The sequence below is a fragment of the Eurytemora carolleeae genome, unplaced genomic scaffold (assembly GCF_000591075.1).
Source record: "Eurytemora carolleeae unplaced genomic scaffold, Eaff_2.0 scaffold1096, whole genome shotgun sequence".
NCBI classification, from domain to species: domain Eukaryota; kingdom Metazoa; phylum Arthropoda; class Copepoda; order Calanoida; family Temoridae; genus Eurytemora; species Eurytemora carolleeae.
The window spans coordinates 68543-88397 of NW_019397033.1; the positions used below are offsets into that span (position 1 = coordinate 68543).

The 19855-nt window shown below is 32.2% G+C and overlaps 1 protein-coding gene across 1 annotated transcript in view; it reads right to left on the reverse strand.

Moving 5' to 3' along the window:
- Positions 1-18034, reverse strand: part of LOC111711283 (nucleolar protein 58) — a 24578-nt gene extending 6544 nt beyond the window's left edge. The window contains exons 1-5 of the mRNA XM_023485597.1: positions 17884-18034; positions 17582-17675; positions 17136-17429; positions 7781-7831; positions 798-1005 (exon numbers count right to left, since the gene is read on the reverse strand). Of these exons, the coding sequence (XP_023341365.1) occupies positions 798-1005; positions 7781-7831; positions 17136-17429; positions 17582-17631 (603 nt within the window). The 5' untranslated portion in view covers positions 17632-17675; positions 17884-18034. The remainder of the gene's footprint in view (positions 1-797; positions 1006-7780; positions 7832-17135; positions 17430-17581; positions 17676-17883) is intronic.
- Between the last annotated feature and the right edge of the window lie 1821 nt (positions 18035-19855).

Consider the following 19855-nt stretch of genomic DNA (forward strand, 5'->3'; position numbering starts at 1 on the left):
TAACAGGAGGAATCTAGTGTGGGTGTTAAATCATAAAATAACCAAGCTTATAATTTAAACATGGTTCCGTATAATATAAAACATAGTTGACTAATTTTATCCACCCTATATAAGGTCTGCTGTTATTTCACCAAATCCAGAGATTATGGAGATTGGTTTGCTTCTGGGGCTTATCGTATGAACATAATAATCTGAACAAGTCTAATCTGTAAAACCGTGGTAATAAGGGATGGAGGGGGGAAATGTTTAATTTGATAATATCCCTTAAGTATTAAGAATAAACGTCAAAACGGCTAAACCTATCAGGCCCATTTTTTTTGACCCAAAAATTTGCCTTGAAAAAAATTCGATTTTTATAATGGAAAGAAAATTCACGAAAAAATGTTTTCAAATCCGCGAACTTTTTTTATTGTTTTATAATGTATACAAAAAGAAAATAGAAGATGGTCGCGAAGCGCCACGAAAGCCTAGTACGATACATGTGTATTTTCTTGTCAGTTCTATGTAATCTGTAACTCATACATCATATTATTATCAAACATCAAAATATTTAAACCGTGACAACAAGGAAGGGAGGAAGGAGAGTGTTTCGGTCAATCTTTACCTAATTTGTCTAGTTAATAACTTTATCTTCAGGCACTAAGACTATGTAAAATGTAAGACTATTTAAATTTTAGGGATTATGGAAACAATTAAAAATAAACTCCTTTTCAAGAGCTTCAAATATTACGTAATCATCAGCTAAAATCTGCAGCTGATTGGAAGGGGGGGGGGGNGGGTGTAAACAAAAAACTGACCTGGCTTTTATTCTCTTTATCTTCATCACTTCGTCCTTTTATGTATTTTCTTTCTTTCCTTTCTTCACCATCTTTCTCTATCTTCTCCTTGTCCTCCTTATTCTCCTTCTTGTCCTCATCCTTGTCCTCTAGTCTCTTCTTCTCTCTGTCCTTCTTCTCCTCTCCCCCTTCCACGAAGATGTTGATTGTCAAGGACTTCAGGTTTTGTCTAAAATATAATTTTTAGAATTAAAAAAATTATATAATGTTTAGAATAAAGAAAATGATATATTTTTTAAAGAAAATCGGTATTATTAAGTTAAAAGGCACTTTTCAAACATTTTAAAGTTCATATTTAGCGAAACCCCTTTAAGAAATACAATTTCCGTCAGATAGTGGCCCGGAGTGTGTTGTAAAAATAATTTATCAAAATTTACGTTTTCCTCACAAAGTAAAGCCATAAAATTGATTTAAAGAGCTCCAAATCTGGAATTTTTCATCGCATGGCGTAAAATATTCAGAAAAAAATTCCTCGTAAGAAAACTTAAATAACCTGTTTACAAAATGAATACTAATTAACTGTTTACGACCAAAGGCGAGAATTGTAAGAAGAAGACGGGGGGGGGGGGGGAATTTTACATTAAAGATTTTAATAATTTAAACATTAAATTGATTTAATTAACTAAAAACACTTTTGAATTTTTTACATATTATCATTAAAAAAAGATCTTCATTCTCTCCAAAAGTTTTTAGTTCTTTTTTATTTTTCTTTGTATTTTCATTTTCAATTTATAAAATTGGAACAATTAAGATTAGTTAAATTAAATTCCGCTAATACATCAACAATAATAAAAATGGAAAATAATTTGAATTTTATAAAAGTCCTTTAATTTCTAGACGGTTTGACAGATTGTTGAGATAATTGAATAACTAGAAACCCGGGAAGAAAGCTTTTTTTCTGTTTATTTTTATATTTCCCAAAAGTTGTCGGAAAAACTTTTCAGGAACGTTGTTTTTTACATTCCCACCTTTTTAAAAAATGTTAAAATCGTTCTAATTTCTGCTTTGACACAAATTTGATTTTGGAACGACCTAGTTTAATTAATTTAATTTTGGAACGACCTAGTTTAATTAATTTGATTTTAGAACGACCTAGTTTAATTAATTTGATTTTGGAAGGACCTAGTTTAATTAATTTGATTTTGGAACGACCTTTCATGTTTGATAATCGGTTGGATATCCTGTGACACCCTCCCCCCCCCCTAACCCTCAAAAAAGGTTAGGTAAAAATGTTTTAAACATAATGTGAGTAATAAACTAGCAGAGGGAGACTTGGTCACATTTCCCCGACATTATTAATGGAACGACATTGTGACCTCGTAGCTCCTCTAGCTTTGATTTTACGCTCAAGTAAGGGAAAAGGAGATTTATCAGGTAACATAGTAGAAATTCAAAACATTTTTGTTCTTCTCAATATCTCTTTAAATAGAGGAACTATGATTAAAAACAAATTTTACGTTCACGTTCAATTTACTTTAGTTGACGAAGAAATTTTAGATTCTACTTGGCACCTATTATATAGTGAGAACTAGAAAATTCTAGAATAGGAAGACGACATTAAAGCAATACTGAAATGCATTTGATATTATTACAAAACAAATAGTTTTACTTTTAAGTTATTAAATCACTTATTAAGGGAAATGGGTCTGTTAACACTGCACAAATGATGTGATTCATGTCCAATGGACAATTTAAAGACATTAATTTAGTCTTCTTGCTGTTTATCATTCCAGAGGTCTGGCCACAGGTCTAGAGTTGACAATGCATATGACTCATGAAAGAATAATTAAAGTATTATCATGGGAAGAATAAATCATCATTAACAGATTTTAATGAAGATGTCATAGAGTATGAAAACCAATAGAGTTAACACAAATTAGAGATGTCATGGAGTATGAAGACCAATAGAGTTAACACAAACTAGCAATGTCATAGAATATGAACCGATAGAGTTAACACAAACTTAGAGATGTGTTGGAGTATGAACCAATAGAGTTAAAACAAATAGTAATGTCATAGAATATGAACCGATAGAGCTAACACAAAATTAGAGATGTAATGAAGTATGACACTCCTGCATGCCAAGTCCATTAGCGCCTGATCCAATCAGGGTTCAGTCATGTGTTTGATGTCTATTCTAAACCAATAGAAATAGTTCGGCGGTAACATCTATCTTTTTATCAATCTCATTATGCAATCAGAGTTATGAATCTTTCAATCGGCGCTATCAGTAAATGGAAATATATACTTCTACTGATGGTGATGAACCAATAAAGTTAATACAAACTAGAGTTGTCATGGAGTATGAACCGATATTATTTATGATATTTCAAAGGTATAGATTTACGCTCTCATAAGACAAATTAAACGTCAAGCACAGAATAGGAAGGTGGTTTCATTCAAGGGAGCTCATTCAAACTAAAATATTGCTCAATAACATAAGCATTTGAAAGTAAAATTGTTGCATAAAAATGCAATAATACAGTTTTATACAGCTCAATATATGCGAATATATAAATATAAATGGATGAAATTTTAATGACGACCTGAAGCTCATTAAATATAAGAATCTGAAGATTAAATTTGATGATCTTGTAATGAATATACTAATTTATTTTTCTAAAGAACGAGACAGGTCTACACACTACAGCTGAAATGCAGGGACCCAGGAATGTTAAAAAAAGTTTTTTTAAAACATTTGTTTAAAAAGTGGAGACAGGATAGATACCATCTTAATTTTTGTATTGTATTTTTATTTGATACTTCAATACTCCAATACCCTAATACATAATAAATTTTCTGAATTTAAGTTTGATTTATGTTTTGTTTTGATTTTGCATTTCTTTTGCAATGTTTATGTATTTATCAATAAAGGGACTGTACACGTAATTTTACCTGATTCTCTAGTTCTAGAGGGGTTCGTCCAATTTACAACAACACCTTCGATCAAGAATGTACGAAATATCCCTTATGTTCTCTTTGAAAATCGAGATTTTCAATCTGCTTTAGGTACAAACTACAGGAGAAATTTGTAAAAATTAAAACTTGTCATCAAGGTAGAAAACCGACTATATCTATTACATTAAAGATCAGAAAAAAGGAAACCGTTGAGAACCGGACATAACTCTTTAAATGGAGGATCACACGAAATTACAACGATAGTCCCTTTAAGAACTATGGTATGGGCACTATAGAGCATTAAAGTGAGATAAAAGGGATTATTGGGGACACATTAATCCATTGGGGACATAATCCATTATGTCAAGATATGTACACTGCACTGTTCAGAAAACAAGTACAGTGAGACCCGTAAAACTTAAAAGGAAGAAGACGACTGTTTGACTCAAGTCATGATTTCAAACAGTCCAATGAGCTGGGCTAAGTAGGCCTGGAGTCGTGCCGGCACGACATGCTTAATTATTACGAAAGGATTTTGACTGTCATCTAACCACCTCTTGTTGCATATAATACCCATTCAGGGATTAATTTTTATAATTTTCAAGACATACAATTTATGAATTTAGTCTATTTTTGAAGGTTTTGTATTTTGTATATCCGTGAATATAGAAGTCTGCTTATTTGTCGTGTACTTCAGTTGTACACAATGGAATTCGTTGCAGAAAATTCTAGCCTTTAATATACTCTCTCTGGTACACATTGTAAAGACCCTGGTCACCACCAAATATACACAATGCTTAAATGTCGTCTCCCAGAAACTGCAGTACACTTTGTTTGTAAACAAAGCTATGGAAGTTCTTTTCATATTCCCTGCTATGAACATTTAAAACTTTAAATTAAGAAGAATTTCTGTGCAGTAAAAGTGTTTAAATGAAAACAAACTGCCCAAAAATGTAAATAAACTAACATTGCATTGCTACGACTGCATGCAAAGTATTTAATTTTATCTTTTATTAATACTAATACCCAAATATAGTTAAATTCCATACCACACAAACAACTATTCGGTTGTAGTTTGAACCATCTTATTCTAGTTATCATTGATACACTTTAAGGGAGTGTCCGCGATGAAAATGAAAGGGGGCTTACTACGATAAATAATCGCTTTTGATCGATACTAATCTTACTTCTATCTGTTGCGTCTATAATGATAAAATGGTTAAAAACGTCTCATTTCGAAGAACGTAGATTCCTTACAAACTGAGAAAGTTGCAACATACGACGCGGATCGTTACAAAATCAATTTAATTCCAAACAAAGCATTCAGATATTACAACCTATAGTCATCGATTATTTTTCGACGCATTCGTAAATAGTTGATATTTCATAATATTTTTGACTATTTATGATACGAGAGATGTCCGTGAGTTACTTTTGAAAAAAAAATTCATTGAGACACTTAACCGACCCTGAAAATCTTTTTCCGAGTAACATTGAGGCAAAATGGATATCTTTAATAAAAAGAGAAAAATTCTGCCAATTTCCTCTGCTACAGAAGTCATGCTGATTTTTCAGAAAAAAACGCAATTTAAAATTATCAACACTCATTAATTCATAAAATGGAGGGTCATTTGATGTAATTAACGCAAACAGTCCTTTGAAAGTGTGCCTCCGACTGATCCAAATTGAAATGGGGTTGGTGGTTAAAACTTCCTCCACCTATCTTCCATTCAGAATTCAGATGACAACCAACATGTTTAGTAGACATTCAGTCTGACAAGGACGATCCTTTGACACAATAGAGCCCTCTTTTAAAGACAGGGGGGGGGGGCAAGCGTGAAAAGATTTCTTAAGTTGCTTTTAACGTTTGAAAAGGTTTGTGAGTTATATTAGTTATATATGTAAATCTGACTTATCAAAAAAACATCCATCATTTGTATCACGTTAAAGGGAGAGACCGGCTCTGTAACATATTTGAGCTGAAAGTGCAGTATTTTAGAGAAAACCTTAGAATTCATTTGATACCAAAGAGACATTTTTACGATGTACAGTTTTTAAATAAGAGCGTAAAGTCATTTGTAATATTTCACCAGTTGTTTCAGCCACCAGAAGAAACGTTTTTAACAATTATTTAATAACCCGGACAAAACATGTAAAAAAATATTTATAGACTTATTTGCTTTTATGGAACATATTTCTTAAAAGAAATTATCGTTGAAAGCCATAGAAGAACCGTAGAATCGATAATTTCATTATCACTATCACCGTTGCTGTTTCTTCCATTATTTCTCTCATAGATCTTCAAAATGTCGTCTTCACAATACAAAATAAAGAAAACCTCCAACAAGCGACCCTAGTTAAAAAAATTTGCATAAACCTGCGAGATTTTAAGTTTTAATAACTTATTTCCAATGAAGTATAGTTCATTATTTTTCTCAACCTGTTCCTATACATGCAACTACATAGTTTGTATAAGGTATTTGTTACATGTAGTGTCCATGTTATTTAAGAATTGTAAAAACCCCATTTCATCTGTTGGCTGAAACAACTGGTGAAATATCAAAAACGACTTTACGCTCTTATTTAAGAATTGTATACCGGAAAAAGGACTCATTGGGATCCAATGAATCCTAAAGTTGTTGTCTACAATACTGCATTCTCAGTTCAAATATGTTACAAAACCGGTCTCTCCGTTCTGAATAAAGTGCGACGATTTATTTAGTGTACTGTTGTAGTCTATAGGAATATTGATACTCTCGCATACTGCTTAGAAGTCGGTGCGGCACTTCAAATGCCAGTTATATAAATATAAATATGCATTAATTGTATATGTAGACATATTTATCATGAAAGCTCTTCACTTATAATAATAATAAGAATATTGAGAATATTGTTACCAGATTAACGTCAGTCATGTATTATATTACTATAGGCTTTTAGGGCCCATTTTTTTAACAACTTGCAATTTATTATAACATGTATCTGAATGTGCTTTTATGAAATAAAACAAGAATTACACAGAATCCTGATCGCTTAGCGCCCCTCTTTTTTCCTTCGGTATTGTGTAAATAAATCATAAAAGGTTTTTCTGCTTTTAGTAGTGTATTTCTGCTGCACAGACAATGAAGGAAATTGTTAAAATTAAATCAAGCATAATCTTCTTTAAATTGAGAGTTATTAAATCTACAACAGTTCCTTTAATATATTTTAAATAATGTTACACTTGCTCCCCTTGTATCTTGCAGCATGGAGTGCGTTTGAAGAGAATTGCAATTCTAATTAAACAATTTTTCATTTAAACAAAAGAAAAAGATCTGCACTATTCAAAACAGGTAAAGTGTAAAATTGTTAATCAATATCTTTTTAAATACAGTGAAACCCTTAATAACGAATACATCGGAAGAATTTATCAAATGTCGTCTTGAAAATTTTTCAATGAGTTTTATACTATATTACGTAAATTTCAGTATTTGCGAAAATAAATAAATAGCCATAAATATGCGAGAACAGTTTTAAAGAGTTCCATATAATCATTTAATTAAAAAACTAAATATCTGCAACATTCCATTATCAGAAAGTGAAGAATACGACATTTGATGAATTCTTTCGATGTATTCGTTATTAAGGGTTTCACTGTATGTAAATTACAGTTGAAAGAGGAAGCCCTTTTAATGCTAACTTAAAGGTCCTCTTATAGATAATCTGTAAACTTTTGTTCGAAGCCCTTTAATTGAAGAATCAATTGAAAATCATGTCAAATTTTTTATACTCTGTAAATTGCAAAACATGAAAGACCTTAATAGACGTCGTCTTTGCTAATACAGAATTTGAGTATTTGGATCTAAAATACTCTAGGATTAAAGTTCAAAGACAATGGTTATATCATCTCTCTGAAATGTCACTTTTAACAGGACGCTCTGTATATTTCTTTAAAATCTATTTTTCAAAACTTTTTTGATCTTCTAAATAGCTCGATAATAAGAGGAGTTATGATTAAAAACATAAGATTTAAATTTTACGTACAATTTACTTTTTGTTTTTATTACCTTGAACCTCTTCGAGGCAGTTGTTTGAGGATACCTGCCCCGCTTCCACGCCTAAAAATATAACATTTAGATCAATTTATTAACAAATAGGTGGAGTACCCGGTGTTGCCCAAGTTTATATTAAAGTTACTCCTGGCGTGTAGCCGCGTTTGGTATATAATCATGGTTTAGGCTTGAGTACCCGGCGTTGCCAAGGTTTATATTAAAGTTACTCACGCCATGTAGCCGCGCTTGATATATAATCATGGTTTAGGCTGGAGTGCCTGGTGTTGCCAAGGTTTATATTAAAGTTACTCACGCAATGTAGTCGCGCTTGATATATAATCATGGTTTAGGCTGAAGTGCCTGGTGTTGCCCGTGGAATTAAAATTTTTTACAGGTTATGATTACTCGTTTTTGAATTTAACATCGATTAAAAAATTACAAGATTAGATTCCATAAGTGTGTTTATTGAGTCTCTCTATATTTCTCAGATTAAAATACATTTTTAGTAAAGGAATGATGTAATGCTATGAACATAGAGAATAGAATATATAGAGAGGAATTAAAAGAATCTCTCGGTATGAATTTTTTCAGTCCCTTTCAGCCTGAAAGGAAGTTCAAAGTTTACAAATCATTTAAATGTTCACAAATTATATGCAGTAGAGTACATTAATACAGTATGTTCACTAGACTATCCATTTCAATTTCGAATTTTTTAAACTGTTAAATAAACTTTATAATGAATTAGGTGAATAAAAACATCATTTGATTTATAGTTATAACGGAAAATCATCGTTTGTAAAGTGGATGGCATAGAGTCTATGTGAAATGATCATTGGTCAATTATGAAGCCAGCCTATTTCATAATTTGGGTTTCTTTTAACAATAATTTTAGATTTTCTATGAAATTATGTTCCAGGGCCCAACAGGTTATATAGCATAAATATGTGAAGTACACCTGCAGTATGGAAACAGTACAACAAAATGGCCGTTTTACACTTTTTTCCAGTAAATTCCTCTCTATATATTCTATTCTCTATGGCTATGAATTTTAACAACAACAAAAATTCCCCTTAATAATATTTATGTAGCTTCTAATTGTTTACATATTAACCGTCTACAGACTACATGTTGTATGTGCTGCGTATTGGAAAGCGTAGTTGTACATAAACTGGTAAGTACTGTATTGCTATATACGCCTACCAACTGAACATATACGTGATAAATACATTCTAAATGTTTGATACATTATTTTAAAAATTTAAAAATATTTATAAATTTAAAAATCAATGCCTGAAATTTCAGAGTTTGATTAAAGTGAAAATTAAATTGAAGTTTTAACGATTGCTAAGCTTTGTCTGGAGGGGTTTCTGTAAAAGTCGATCCACACTGCACACAACACGGAATTTTAAAACCCAATTAAAATTTGAGGCAAATCGGTCAAGGGGTTAATAAGTAATAATTACAATGACTTCTTTATATCTATATATATATATATGTATAGAATGAATAGACTGAATAAATAACAAACTTTAGTCGTCTCTGAGTCTCATATTGTAGCTTGGGCCATTATTCATCAGCAAGTTAAGAATCGGTGGCCTACTTTATTTCTATCAGATTTTTTTTGTCAAGTAACTTAATACTAGTATGTATCTCTAAAAGGAACAATCGGTTCATGAAGACAATTTCTCTTCTCAATAGCATCACTCAGTTTAAGTATTTATAGAAGCCTGTCGCCGTGTTAAAATTCAGAATCAGCCCCTTTCAGTTTTTTGTTTAAATCAGGTGGGCCGAGCGGGCCAAAATGTAAATACTAAATAGTAAACAAAGAAACAATAAAACCTTTGTTTATGTAATCTTTATAATTGGGTTGTATATAGAGGCCATATCTCTTTTATACTTTTGCACACATGATAAAATCAAATCTATTCAGAAAATGGAGCAATGTATGCTTGAAAGAGTCCAGATTGTTAAAAACACGGGTTGTTTCTTAATTTAGTTAAATTATAGAAAACCAGATATTTAAGCTTAGGCATGTTTTTTGTGCAATTTTTAATTTTAGTAAGTTATAATTTTTAACTTTTTAAATATTGGTTGACAATGACATCAATCCTGTTTTGCTTGTACAATTCAAAATTACGAATGATTCCAAAATTAACTTAAATCTTTAAAGGAGAAAAGACCCTTAAATTTAACTCTGATGAGAATTCCCCTCACACCGGACTAACCAGAGTGAGCAGCATTCGGTTTCTTCTATTTGAAATCAAACGTGTTTTGGTCTTTGATTCAATAATCATTTACTTTACGGATTTGTTTATGTTATACATTTTCATTCAAAATGCATATGCCAACAAAAAAGTANTCTCATTTGTGATTTATGTGACAGCATGATGGTGCACTGTGCAGTCTCTGCGTAAAATATTGCGTTCGGATGAAGATAAATAAACAAGAATGCGTATAACATGTACGGGTCCCCAATATAAATAAAAAAGGGATTCTCCTCGTAATTTCAACGGATACTTTGCTTATATATGCCCATAATCATTGTACATGCATGGTACTAACCTAAACATGTATCTGAAAAAAAAGTGCAAATATCTGCGTTTTTATTAAAAATTGAAAACTAAAAGAAGCAGCTTCTTTCATAAAATGTTGACTGAGCCTCATGCTTATTGTGAACGAAAAATCACCAAATCTTGAAAAGACGACATCTAGTGTCCTATCTGTTATTTTAATTTATCTCTGCTTAAGAAGTTTTTATTCATTAACACTCCATTTATAGAGTGGCAGGTCCGATTCACATCGGTAAAAACTTTTCCTGAGATTTTTCCTAATTTAAAATATGTAAATTGATTTTCTTCAATAGTTTCTTAAATAACCTTTCCCCCTTTCCTACCTTATTACTCCCCTTAACTTACCTTCCTACTTTCCTTACCTTACCTTCCTACTCCCTAACCCCACTTCCTACTCCCTTGATTATTTTTCTTCTCCCTTTCCTACCTTCTTACTCCTATTACCTAACTTCTTACTCCCTAACCCACCTTCCTACCCTCCTACTTCCTTATCCACCTCTCTTCTACTTGTACCTTCCTACCACCTAACCCATCTTCCTATCTTCCTACTCTCTTACCTACCTTCCTAAAAGTACCGAAAAACGTTCAATGTATTCCTTAAAATATATTACAGGTACCAACAAGCAATCCCTGTATTGTTAAGATTAGAATTAGATATATTACAATTCATAGCTGGATCATATCTCTGCAATATATATACAGTATGCACTGATACAGAGCATCCCTTTATCTATTCAGGACCGGAAGGGGGGGCGGGGGCAACTTAAGAGAGCGTAGTAAAACAAAACTGGAGAATTTTATCATTTCTGTATATTTTTAATATTTGAAAGAATCTACAAAAAATGTCTCTTTCTACCCCTTAACCTGGTTTTCGAAACCGGGTTTAATACTTATGCCCTGTTTATAAGTTTCTGTCCCTGAAATAATAATACAATTGGTGGTTAAAGTGCACGACCAAAATAGAATATTATATACAATGGACGCCGCGCTTGACCCAGTACTTCTACGGACAAAGAGGTCATCGGACCTGGAATACTGATTTTAACCTCAAGAAGAATTATGGCCAAATTGTTTAGAGTCATATTTCAGCATATTTTATGCCTTCGTCTACCAAGTCTTTAAAACTGTTTGAATCTAAGCTAAAATTTGGGTTTCAAAATACTGGAATTTGTTTTCCCGTTTTCAGAACATTGGTTCAAAAATATTTACAATAATTCACGTCCCATGAGATTTCAAAGACGACTGTTTGGAATTACTTCAATCTTATTACTTGCATTCATGGTTTCTTTCAGCTGTAAACTTCTTTCTTGCATTTCCAAATTATTTAATACTAGCTGAAGTGCCCGGCGTTGCCCGTCAATTTTTGAAAAAAAATGTTCCGAGTTTTGAAGAAAGAAAATTGTTTTGAAATTTTAAAAAAATATTTCGATTTTGTTTATTCTTCCCCTACATACATACATAGAAATATATACATTTTAAGCAAAGAGGTTTATTATATAGACAAATATACAATATCATGTAGTTTTCAGGCAAAACCACAAGTTAAGCATTTAGATCGTCATGTCGTCTTTATACTTTTACTTTGTTGGTGAATAAGTGCATACTCAACAATTGTTTACACTATACTATTGCTCATATTTGAATATGTAATATAGGTTTGCGTGGTTAGTTTTTTAGATTAGAAAAGGATAGGTTAGGTAAGACACTTGGATTAGCGTGGTTTTGTTAAAATTGAAGTGAATAAATACTACAGGACAAATGGAATAGAGTGGGCTTCTACTGCTAATTAGAGGTGCATACTCGACAAATAGATTAGCGTGGTGTTGTTTTGTTGAATAAGAAGTGTATACTGGACAAATAGATTAGCGTGGTGTTATTTTCTTGAATAAGAAGTGTATACTGGACAAATAGATAAGCGTGGTTTTGTTTTGTTGGATTAGAAGTGCATACTTGACAACATATATAATCATGGCCTAAGCCCTAAAATTCAAATTTTTAATCCGTTTAACAAGTTGAAAATTCTTGTCCGGATTGTTTTTGCTTAAACAATGCACGTTGCAGTGTGCACGGTTCAATGTGCACTCATGGTGTAGATTACACGGACTAGAATATATTTATGCACGCATGTATCGTCAATTAATTGAAAGTAAGCTCTAAAAACGTGAAATTGATTAGCCATGGTCACGTTTTTCCATTTCAAATTAAAAACTGAATATCAATATTCATATTCATTCTCGATTTTTTTTAAATCGGCGAAAAAAGTGGTGGTTCTTGTTTTACTGCCCAGTGAATATTTTAAGAAAGATAGTGCTTACTATTTTGTATTTATTCTTAATTAACAATTGTAAGATTGCAATATGATAAATTACTTTATAGTATATATTAATACAAGGACTGTCAACGTAGAATGTGTGATGGGTATGTCTGATTTCACAACGCTACCAGTTAGTCCTTAATCTCATCCATTATGTGATAATATGGTCGCTTTTATGGTATGTAAAGTGTTTAATTCTGATAATTTCTTCATTGTTTCCTGAAGTAGAATTGCGCGAGTCACTTATAAACAATTCATTTGAAAATGAACAGTTTTCAAAATTATAAACACACCTATCTAATTAATATATACAATATATACAATGTGAATTGTAAATACCGATCTATTAATAAAGGTTCACTTAAAATTATGTTTATAGTCCGATTAAGGGTGGACTTTATTCCATCGACCAATTGATATTGAATTTAAAAAAAAAACAGAGATTAGATTTAGATTAAATAATTGTTTATCTTTCTTAAGAATATTAACTCAATGGTTTTTATTTTGAGCCTGAGCTCGCTAGTCACGAAACTAGTTTTAATCAAAACTAACGATAATGATTGTATCGCTTTTAGGCAGTATATCAATCAATCAATTTAACATTTTAAAGATTTGTTCAGTTTATAACATTTCAAAGAAATCTGAGGAATTTAACAATATATATAATTTATGCGACGTTTATTAAGACATTTAACCGACTGTTCTTTGCTAAAAAATTTCTCATTTGTGATTTATGTGACAGCATGATGGTGCACTGTGCAGTCTCTGCGTAAAATATTGCGTTCGGATGAAGATAAATAAACAAGAATGCGTATAACATGTACGGGTCCCCAATATAAATAAAAAAGGGATTCTCCTCGTAATTTCAACGGATACTTTGCTTGTATATGCCCATAATCATTGTACATGCATGGTACTAACCTAAACATGTATCTAAAAACAAAAGTGAAAATATCTGCGTTTTTATTAAAAATTGAAAACTAAAAGAAGCAGCTTCTTTCATAAAATGTTGACTGAGCCTCATGCTTATTGTGAACGAAAAATCACCAAATCTTGAAAAGACGACATCTAGTGTCCTATCTGTTATTTTAATTAATCTCTGCTTAAGAAGTTTTTATTCATTAACACTCCATTTATAGAGTGGCAGGTCCGATTCACATCGGTAAAAACTTTTCCTGAGATTTTTCCTAATTTAAAATATGTAAATTGATTTTCTTCAATAGTTTCTTAAATAAACTTTCAGACAATAAATGGAGGGAATAACGTTGAGAACTGTTTGCAGAAAAAATAGCAAAATAGCAACAAAATAGCAACAAAATAGCAACAAAATAGTAACGAAATAGAGACGAAATAGCGACAAAATAGAGACGAAATAGCAACAAAATAGCGACAAAATAGCGACAAAAGAGCGACAAAAAAGCGACAAAATAGCGACAAAATAGCAACAAAATAGCGACGAAATAGTGACGAAATAGCGACAAAATAGCGACAAAACAGCAACAAAATAGTGACAAAATAGCAACAAAATAGCGACAAAATAGTGACGAAATAGCGACAAAATAGCAACAAAATAGCAACAAAATAGTGACAAAATAGCAACAAAATAGCAACAAAATAGTGACAAAATAGCAACAAAATAGCGACAAAATAGCAGCAAAATAGCAAAAAAATAGTTACAAAATAGCGACGAAATGTTTCTATATTTTACTCAACAAAGGTTTAAAGGTTGTGAAGCGGAAATGCTTTATACTCTCTAAAATAACGTGTACAGTCCCTTTAATATTTTATCCTTGTATAATCTGTTGCAAATCTTATTCTCTAATGTTGAAGACTTTATTTCCTTATCAGAGTTTTTGCGTAACTTGCGTGGTATAAATCTTTAATGCGTCAGAACTTAGAAGCGTCAGATGATAGCGTTTGTGTGGAAATAATAGATTACAAAGCAAGGAAGTGTGATAAAATAATCAGTTATTTGAATCTGATGTATGTGATGCATTTTTAGATCTTAAAGGGACTGTAAGCGTAATTTCAAGTGACCCTGCATGCAGGGAAACCACCATTGAAAGTAGTGAGTTTTCCTAATTTTTTAAATCTAATTTATACTTGATCAGAAAAAGTTTTTAAGGGTACCGTTGTGAATCGGGCATTTACATTCTTAAATAGAGGGTTAATTACTTGAAATTACTTTAATGGATACATGATATATATTTTTCTGTGCTGCATTATAATATTTACAATGGATTTGTAAGAATAAAGGTGATTGAAAATGTGTTTATATCTTTGTAGCTGTGTGACGTATTTTGAAAGATGTGTGATGTACGTATATGTACAGCTGTTTATGTATAGAAACTGCTCAATGTATCTGTGGAATTGCTTTATTTATCTGTGACGCTACTAGGTGTACCTGTGACGCTACTAGGTGTATCTGTGACGCTACTAGGTGTACCTGTGAAGCTGCTAGGTGTATCTGTGACGCTACTAGGTGTACCTGTGAAGCTGCTTATAGTCTATGTGATTCCGCTTGACCTATTTTTGAAGGTGTTTAAGTGTCTGAAGCTACTAAATGTATCTGTGAAACTGCCTGGCCTATATGTTAAGCTGCTAAATCAATGTATTTGTGAAACAGATTGATGTATCTGTGAACACATTTGATTTATCTGTTGAACTGCTTGATGTATCTGTAAATCCACTTGATGTATACGTGAAACTGCTTGATGTATCTGTGAAGCTGCTTTAAGTATCTGTGAAGTTACTTGATGAAGCTGCTCAATAATAACGTATCTGTGAAGCTGCTTAATAATAATCTATCTGTGAAGCTGTTGTCTTGTCGAAGGTAAGAATATGTATATTTGTAAATATTGGCGCAAACCGTACAAGCATCTAAATATCCGTGAATATTTTGACGAAGCTAACAACCCATTTTCAAATCAAGAATTATTTAAGAAGTTTTGCATCTAATAATCAGAAAATATTTACACAGTGGATAATCTGTAAATGTCAGCAAAACTACGCAATATACGCATCTGCTAATCGGTAAAGATTGACGCATCTTTCGTCTGTGTGAGCGTAGATGCGTCAGGTCTGGAGTTTGTCTCTATCTTGTCGTGCAGGGTTGGGATCAAGTTTGAATGAATATTTGTATTTGGTTTTGTCATGCTTACTGTGCAATGTTTGTAAATATTGATAGATTGATAGAATAAATTGATGGGGGGGGGGGACACTGCAACACCCAAATCATTGAATGGTAGCAATCAGATTATCTGATAGATTTGTAGTTATGCAAATTTATATCCTACAGATAGGTGGTACTCAAACTTTTTTTTACAATTGCATTCTTTAAATTTTTACCATTAAGCTTACTATTGCCCAATTTTCATGTAATTTTTAGCATGCATGANACATAATCAGATTTGAACAAATAGATTTAATTGTCAATATCAGAAACTAATGATCCTTTTTAAAAAGGTCAAATTTAACAACAGCAGCTTAAGATAATCATTACTAATCAAACATAAACATTAAGTGTATTGAATTAAAAACTGTTTTTTTAAAAAAGGAACTGTAAGTCCTATATGTATAATGTGTACCTACAGTTATAGAAATGCGCAAGTCACTTTTGTTAAAAAATCACAATTGAAAATAATCAGTTTTCAAAATTATAAACATAGATATCAGATCATATTTGATCAGACAAACCTTTAAAGGCGAGCATCGCTATCTTTTCATTAAAGATCACGTTCAGTCCCTTTAATACTCTTTAATGATGATGTTTTGATAATATGTTTATTTTAGAATAAAAGAATTTTCTTCTCTGATTAAAGGTGTTTATTATGACAAATGTCGCTTCATGATATACTACACAATAAATAATAACTAATCAGATTTAATTTCGTCAAATTAACAAGTTGTCAAACTGCTAAAGAAGACCTCTGCATTTTCGAAGGCTGAATTTCAAAATAAACGTTCTGATATCGAAATATCAGCTTTATAATCATGATTCCTTAACCTCCTTTTCTCATTTCGTGAACACTCCTTTTTAATATATTTTGTAAACATACGTTTAAAAGAAGAAGAGTAGATGTATCCTTCTTTTAAATTCTTATATTTGTCTCTTGCTTTTTACGCGCCAATATTCTACGCGGTCTTCCTGCTGGGTTGATACGTGCTCGGAATATTTATTAAGAATTGATCAAAGATAAAAGTTTGACGAATGAGGATGATGTTTATGTTGATAATTTTTTAAAAATGTGCAATATTAACAGAATAATCGTCAAATCATAGTCAAGGATAACTTTTTCAAGTGATCCTCTATTTCACGAGTGGCAGATTCAATTCAAAACATTCGTCTCTGCAAAAGATCCTGAAAAGATCTTAATGTTTTTCAGCCTGAATATTTACCATTTTTAAATTGGGGGGTTCTCTCTAAAAATAGTTTGTGGATTAAGAAGATATGAAATTTATTTACTCTGATGGAACAATTCCTTACCTAATTTGAAGATTATCTTGAAAAGAACTTGAATCAGTTTCTGTTCTTCCGACAGATCCCCGTCTTATATCAAGCTTTACACCGCCGGCGGAACCCCGTCGGTTCATATCGGCGGATCGTCCACAAGAACCTCGGCGTGTGTTTTCAAAACTTATTCGGCTGTTTGAACCACGTCTGACGAATTCAATGCCTGGCCCGATTCGTCCGTTTGATCCTCGTCGAACTGAATTAGCACTGATTCGACCATTGGAACCTCGCCGACCTTTATCTCCGGCGGGTATAGCCCTTCCATTTCTAAAATGACATGTTTCTTCCTTTCCTTCCTGTCTTTTCTTCCTTTCCTTCCTGTCTTTCCTTCCTTTCCTTTCTTTCCCTCCTTCCTTTCCTTCCTTCCTTCCCTTCCTTCCCCTTCTATCCTGCTTGACATATCTAAAAGAAAATGTTTCCTAAATTGTTGATGTCTTCTTGATTCTACGATAATTGGTATAACACCCATCTCACTAATTAAACAACTCTGGTCCGATCATAAACTCTGGAGATCTGAACGCAATTAAGAAAGATCTTATTAGATAAATTGCTTTAAAATAGCACCCTTATTGCTTTATATGATAAATGAAACCAAATAACCGGCCTAGACTTGGAAACTAAACCGGAAATATTGTAGTGTATAGTCCACTTTAGTTTACAACAAATTGATTTCAATTTTTATAATCCAGTTTAATAACAATTAGATCAGATATTTGTTTTCCTTGATTAACTATGAAGATATGGATGGATTGAACCTATTTATCTCTAAGTTCCAAGAATATCTGCTATCTGCAGGTTGTGGTATAAGGAGCGCTAGTGCAGGGACTGTATATGTTCACCTCGCTACACTCCGCTTTAAACTGAAGAACCTTGATGCTTTTAATACTCAATAAATTGATAGATGAATGGAGAGACAGGACACAAGATATTGAGGATAGGAAGGATGAAATAAGACAGGAAGGATAGAATAGGAAGAAAGGAAAAACAAATAATAAATATTCGGAGTAGGATGGAAGGAAGGAAAAAAGAATATATGGAATAGGACAGGAAACAAGGATAGCAGGATGGATAAATGAAGGAAAAAGGTAGGATGGATAAATGAAGGAAAAAAGGTAGGATGGATAAATGGTGGAAAAAAGATAGAATGGATAAATGAAGGGAAAAAGGTAGGATGGATAAATGAAGGAAAAAAGGTAGAATGGATAAGTGAAGGGAAAAAGATAGGATGGCTAAATAAAGGAAAAAAGATCGGATGGATAAATGAAGGAAAAAAGGTAGGATGGATAAATGAAGGAAAAAAGGTAGGATAGATAAATGAAGGAAAAAAGGTAGGATCGATAAATGAAGGAAAAAAGATAAGATGGATAAATGAAGGAGAAAAGTAGGATGGGTAAATGGTTAATATAGAACATTTTCAATCTACTTTCTTTATTCGTATATTGTTAATCAATAGTTTAAAAGCAAATGAATTAATTCAAGAATAAATAATTATTTTGTGAACTGTTAAATTGCACCTTTTTAAAAAAAAGCGACAGCCCGAGCAAACTGAACTAAAATATTTAATCCATGAACAAAAACGTATAATAATGGGAACAAGAACTATTATAATCAAAACAGTCGGGATTCGCATGATGTCTACAGGGTGTCCCAGTGAACATGTCTACAAGGTGTCCCAGTGAACTTATCTACAGGGTGTCCCAGTGAACATGGGAATTCCAGAATCGACTTTGATTTCGCGCATGTTTTGAACTTAAGAATTGACGGACAGATACAATATAAAGACAATTTTGAAATTATTTTTTAAAAAATTTTAATCAAGAATATATTGCTAAAAATGTCTCCGTGAAATACTGTGTTCACAAAAACTATGCCGCGCAAATCAAAGACGATTTAATAAAGTGACAAAACATGTAATTTTAAGGATCTCTTTGATTTTTTCAAATTTTTGACATCCTTTGTGTTTAATTAAATATTTACTTTTATCACTTTTTATTCTTTTTTTTTGCAAAGTCGTCTCTGTTTTCTTCGATTTTTTTGCAAACATAGCATGTGTGAAAGTTTAAACATTATTGATTGACATTTAACTTTTCAGATGATACCCCATCTTAAAAAATAATTAGGTTTCTTATAATTATTTACGAATTTGCAGGACGTGTAAGAGACTGGAGGAATATTTATCAAATTTGGAATTTGTTAAATGACTTCAGTTTCACATCTTTTGTTATGTTTTAGCAAACCTTCACAGTCAAGACCAGACATTGCACTCTCTAAACATATAGGAATTATCAGAATTAAACACTTTATAACATTGAAAAAGACACTTTCTGCCACATTATTGATTCAGTTCATGGTTTCAATCAAGGGTACCGCTCACCGTCTCATGGTTTAGATCAAGGTTACCGCTCACCGTCTCATGGTTTCGATAAGGGTACCGCTCATTGTCTCATGGTTTCAATCAAGGGTACCGCTCACCATCTCATGGTTTAGATCAAGGGTATCGCTCACCATCTTATGGTTTAGATCAAGGTTACCGCTCACCGTCTCATGGTTTCAATCAAGGGTATCGCTCACCGTCTCATGGTTTCGATCAAGGGTACAGCTCACCGTCCCATGGTTTCGATCAAGGTTACCGCTCACCGTCTCATGGTTTAGATCAAGGTTACCGCTCACTGTCTCATGGTTTAGATAAAGGT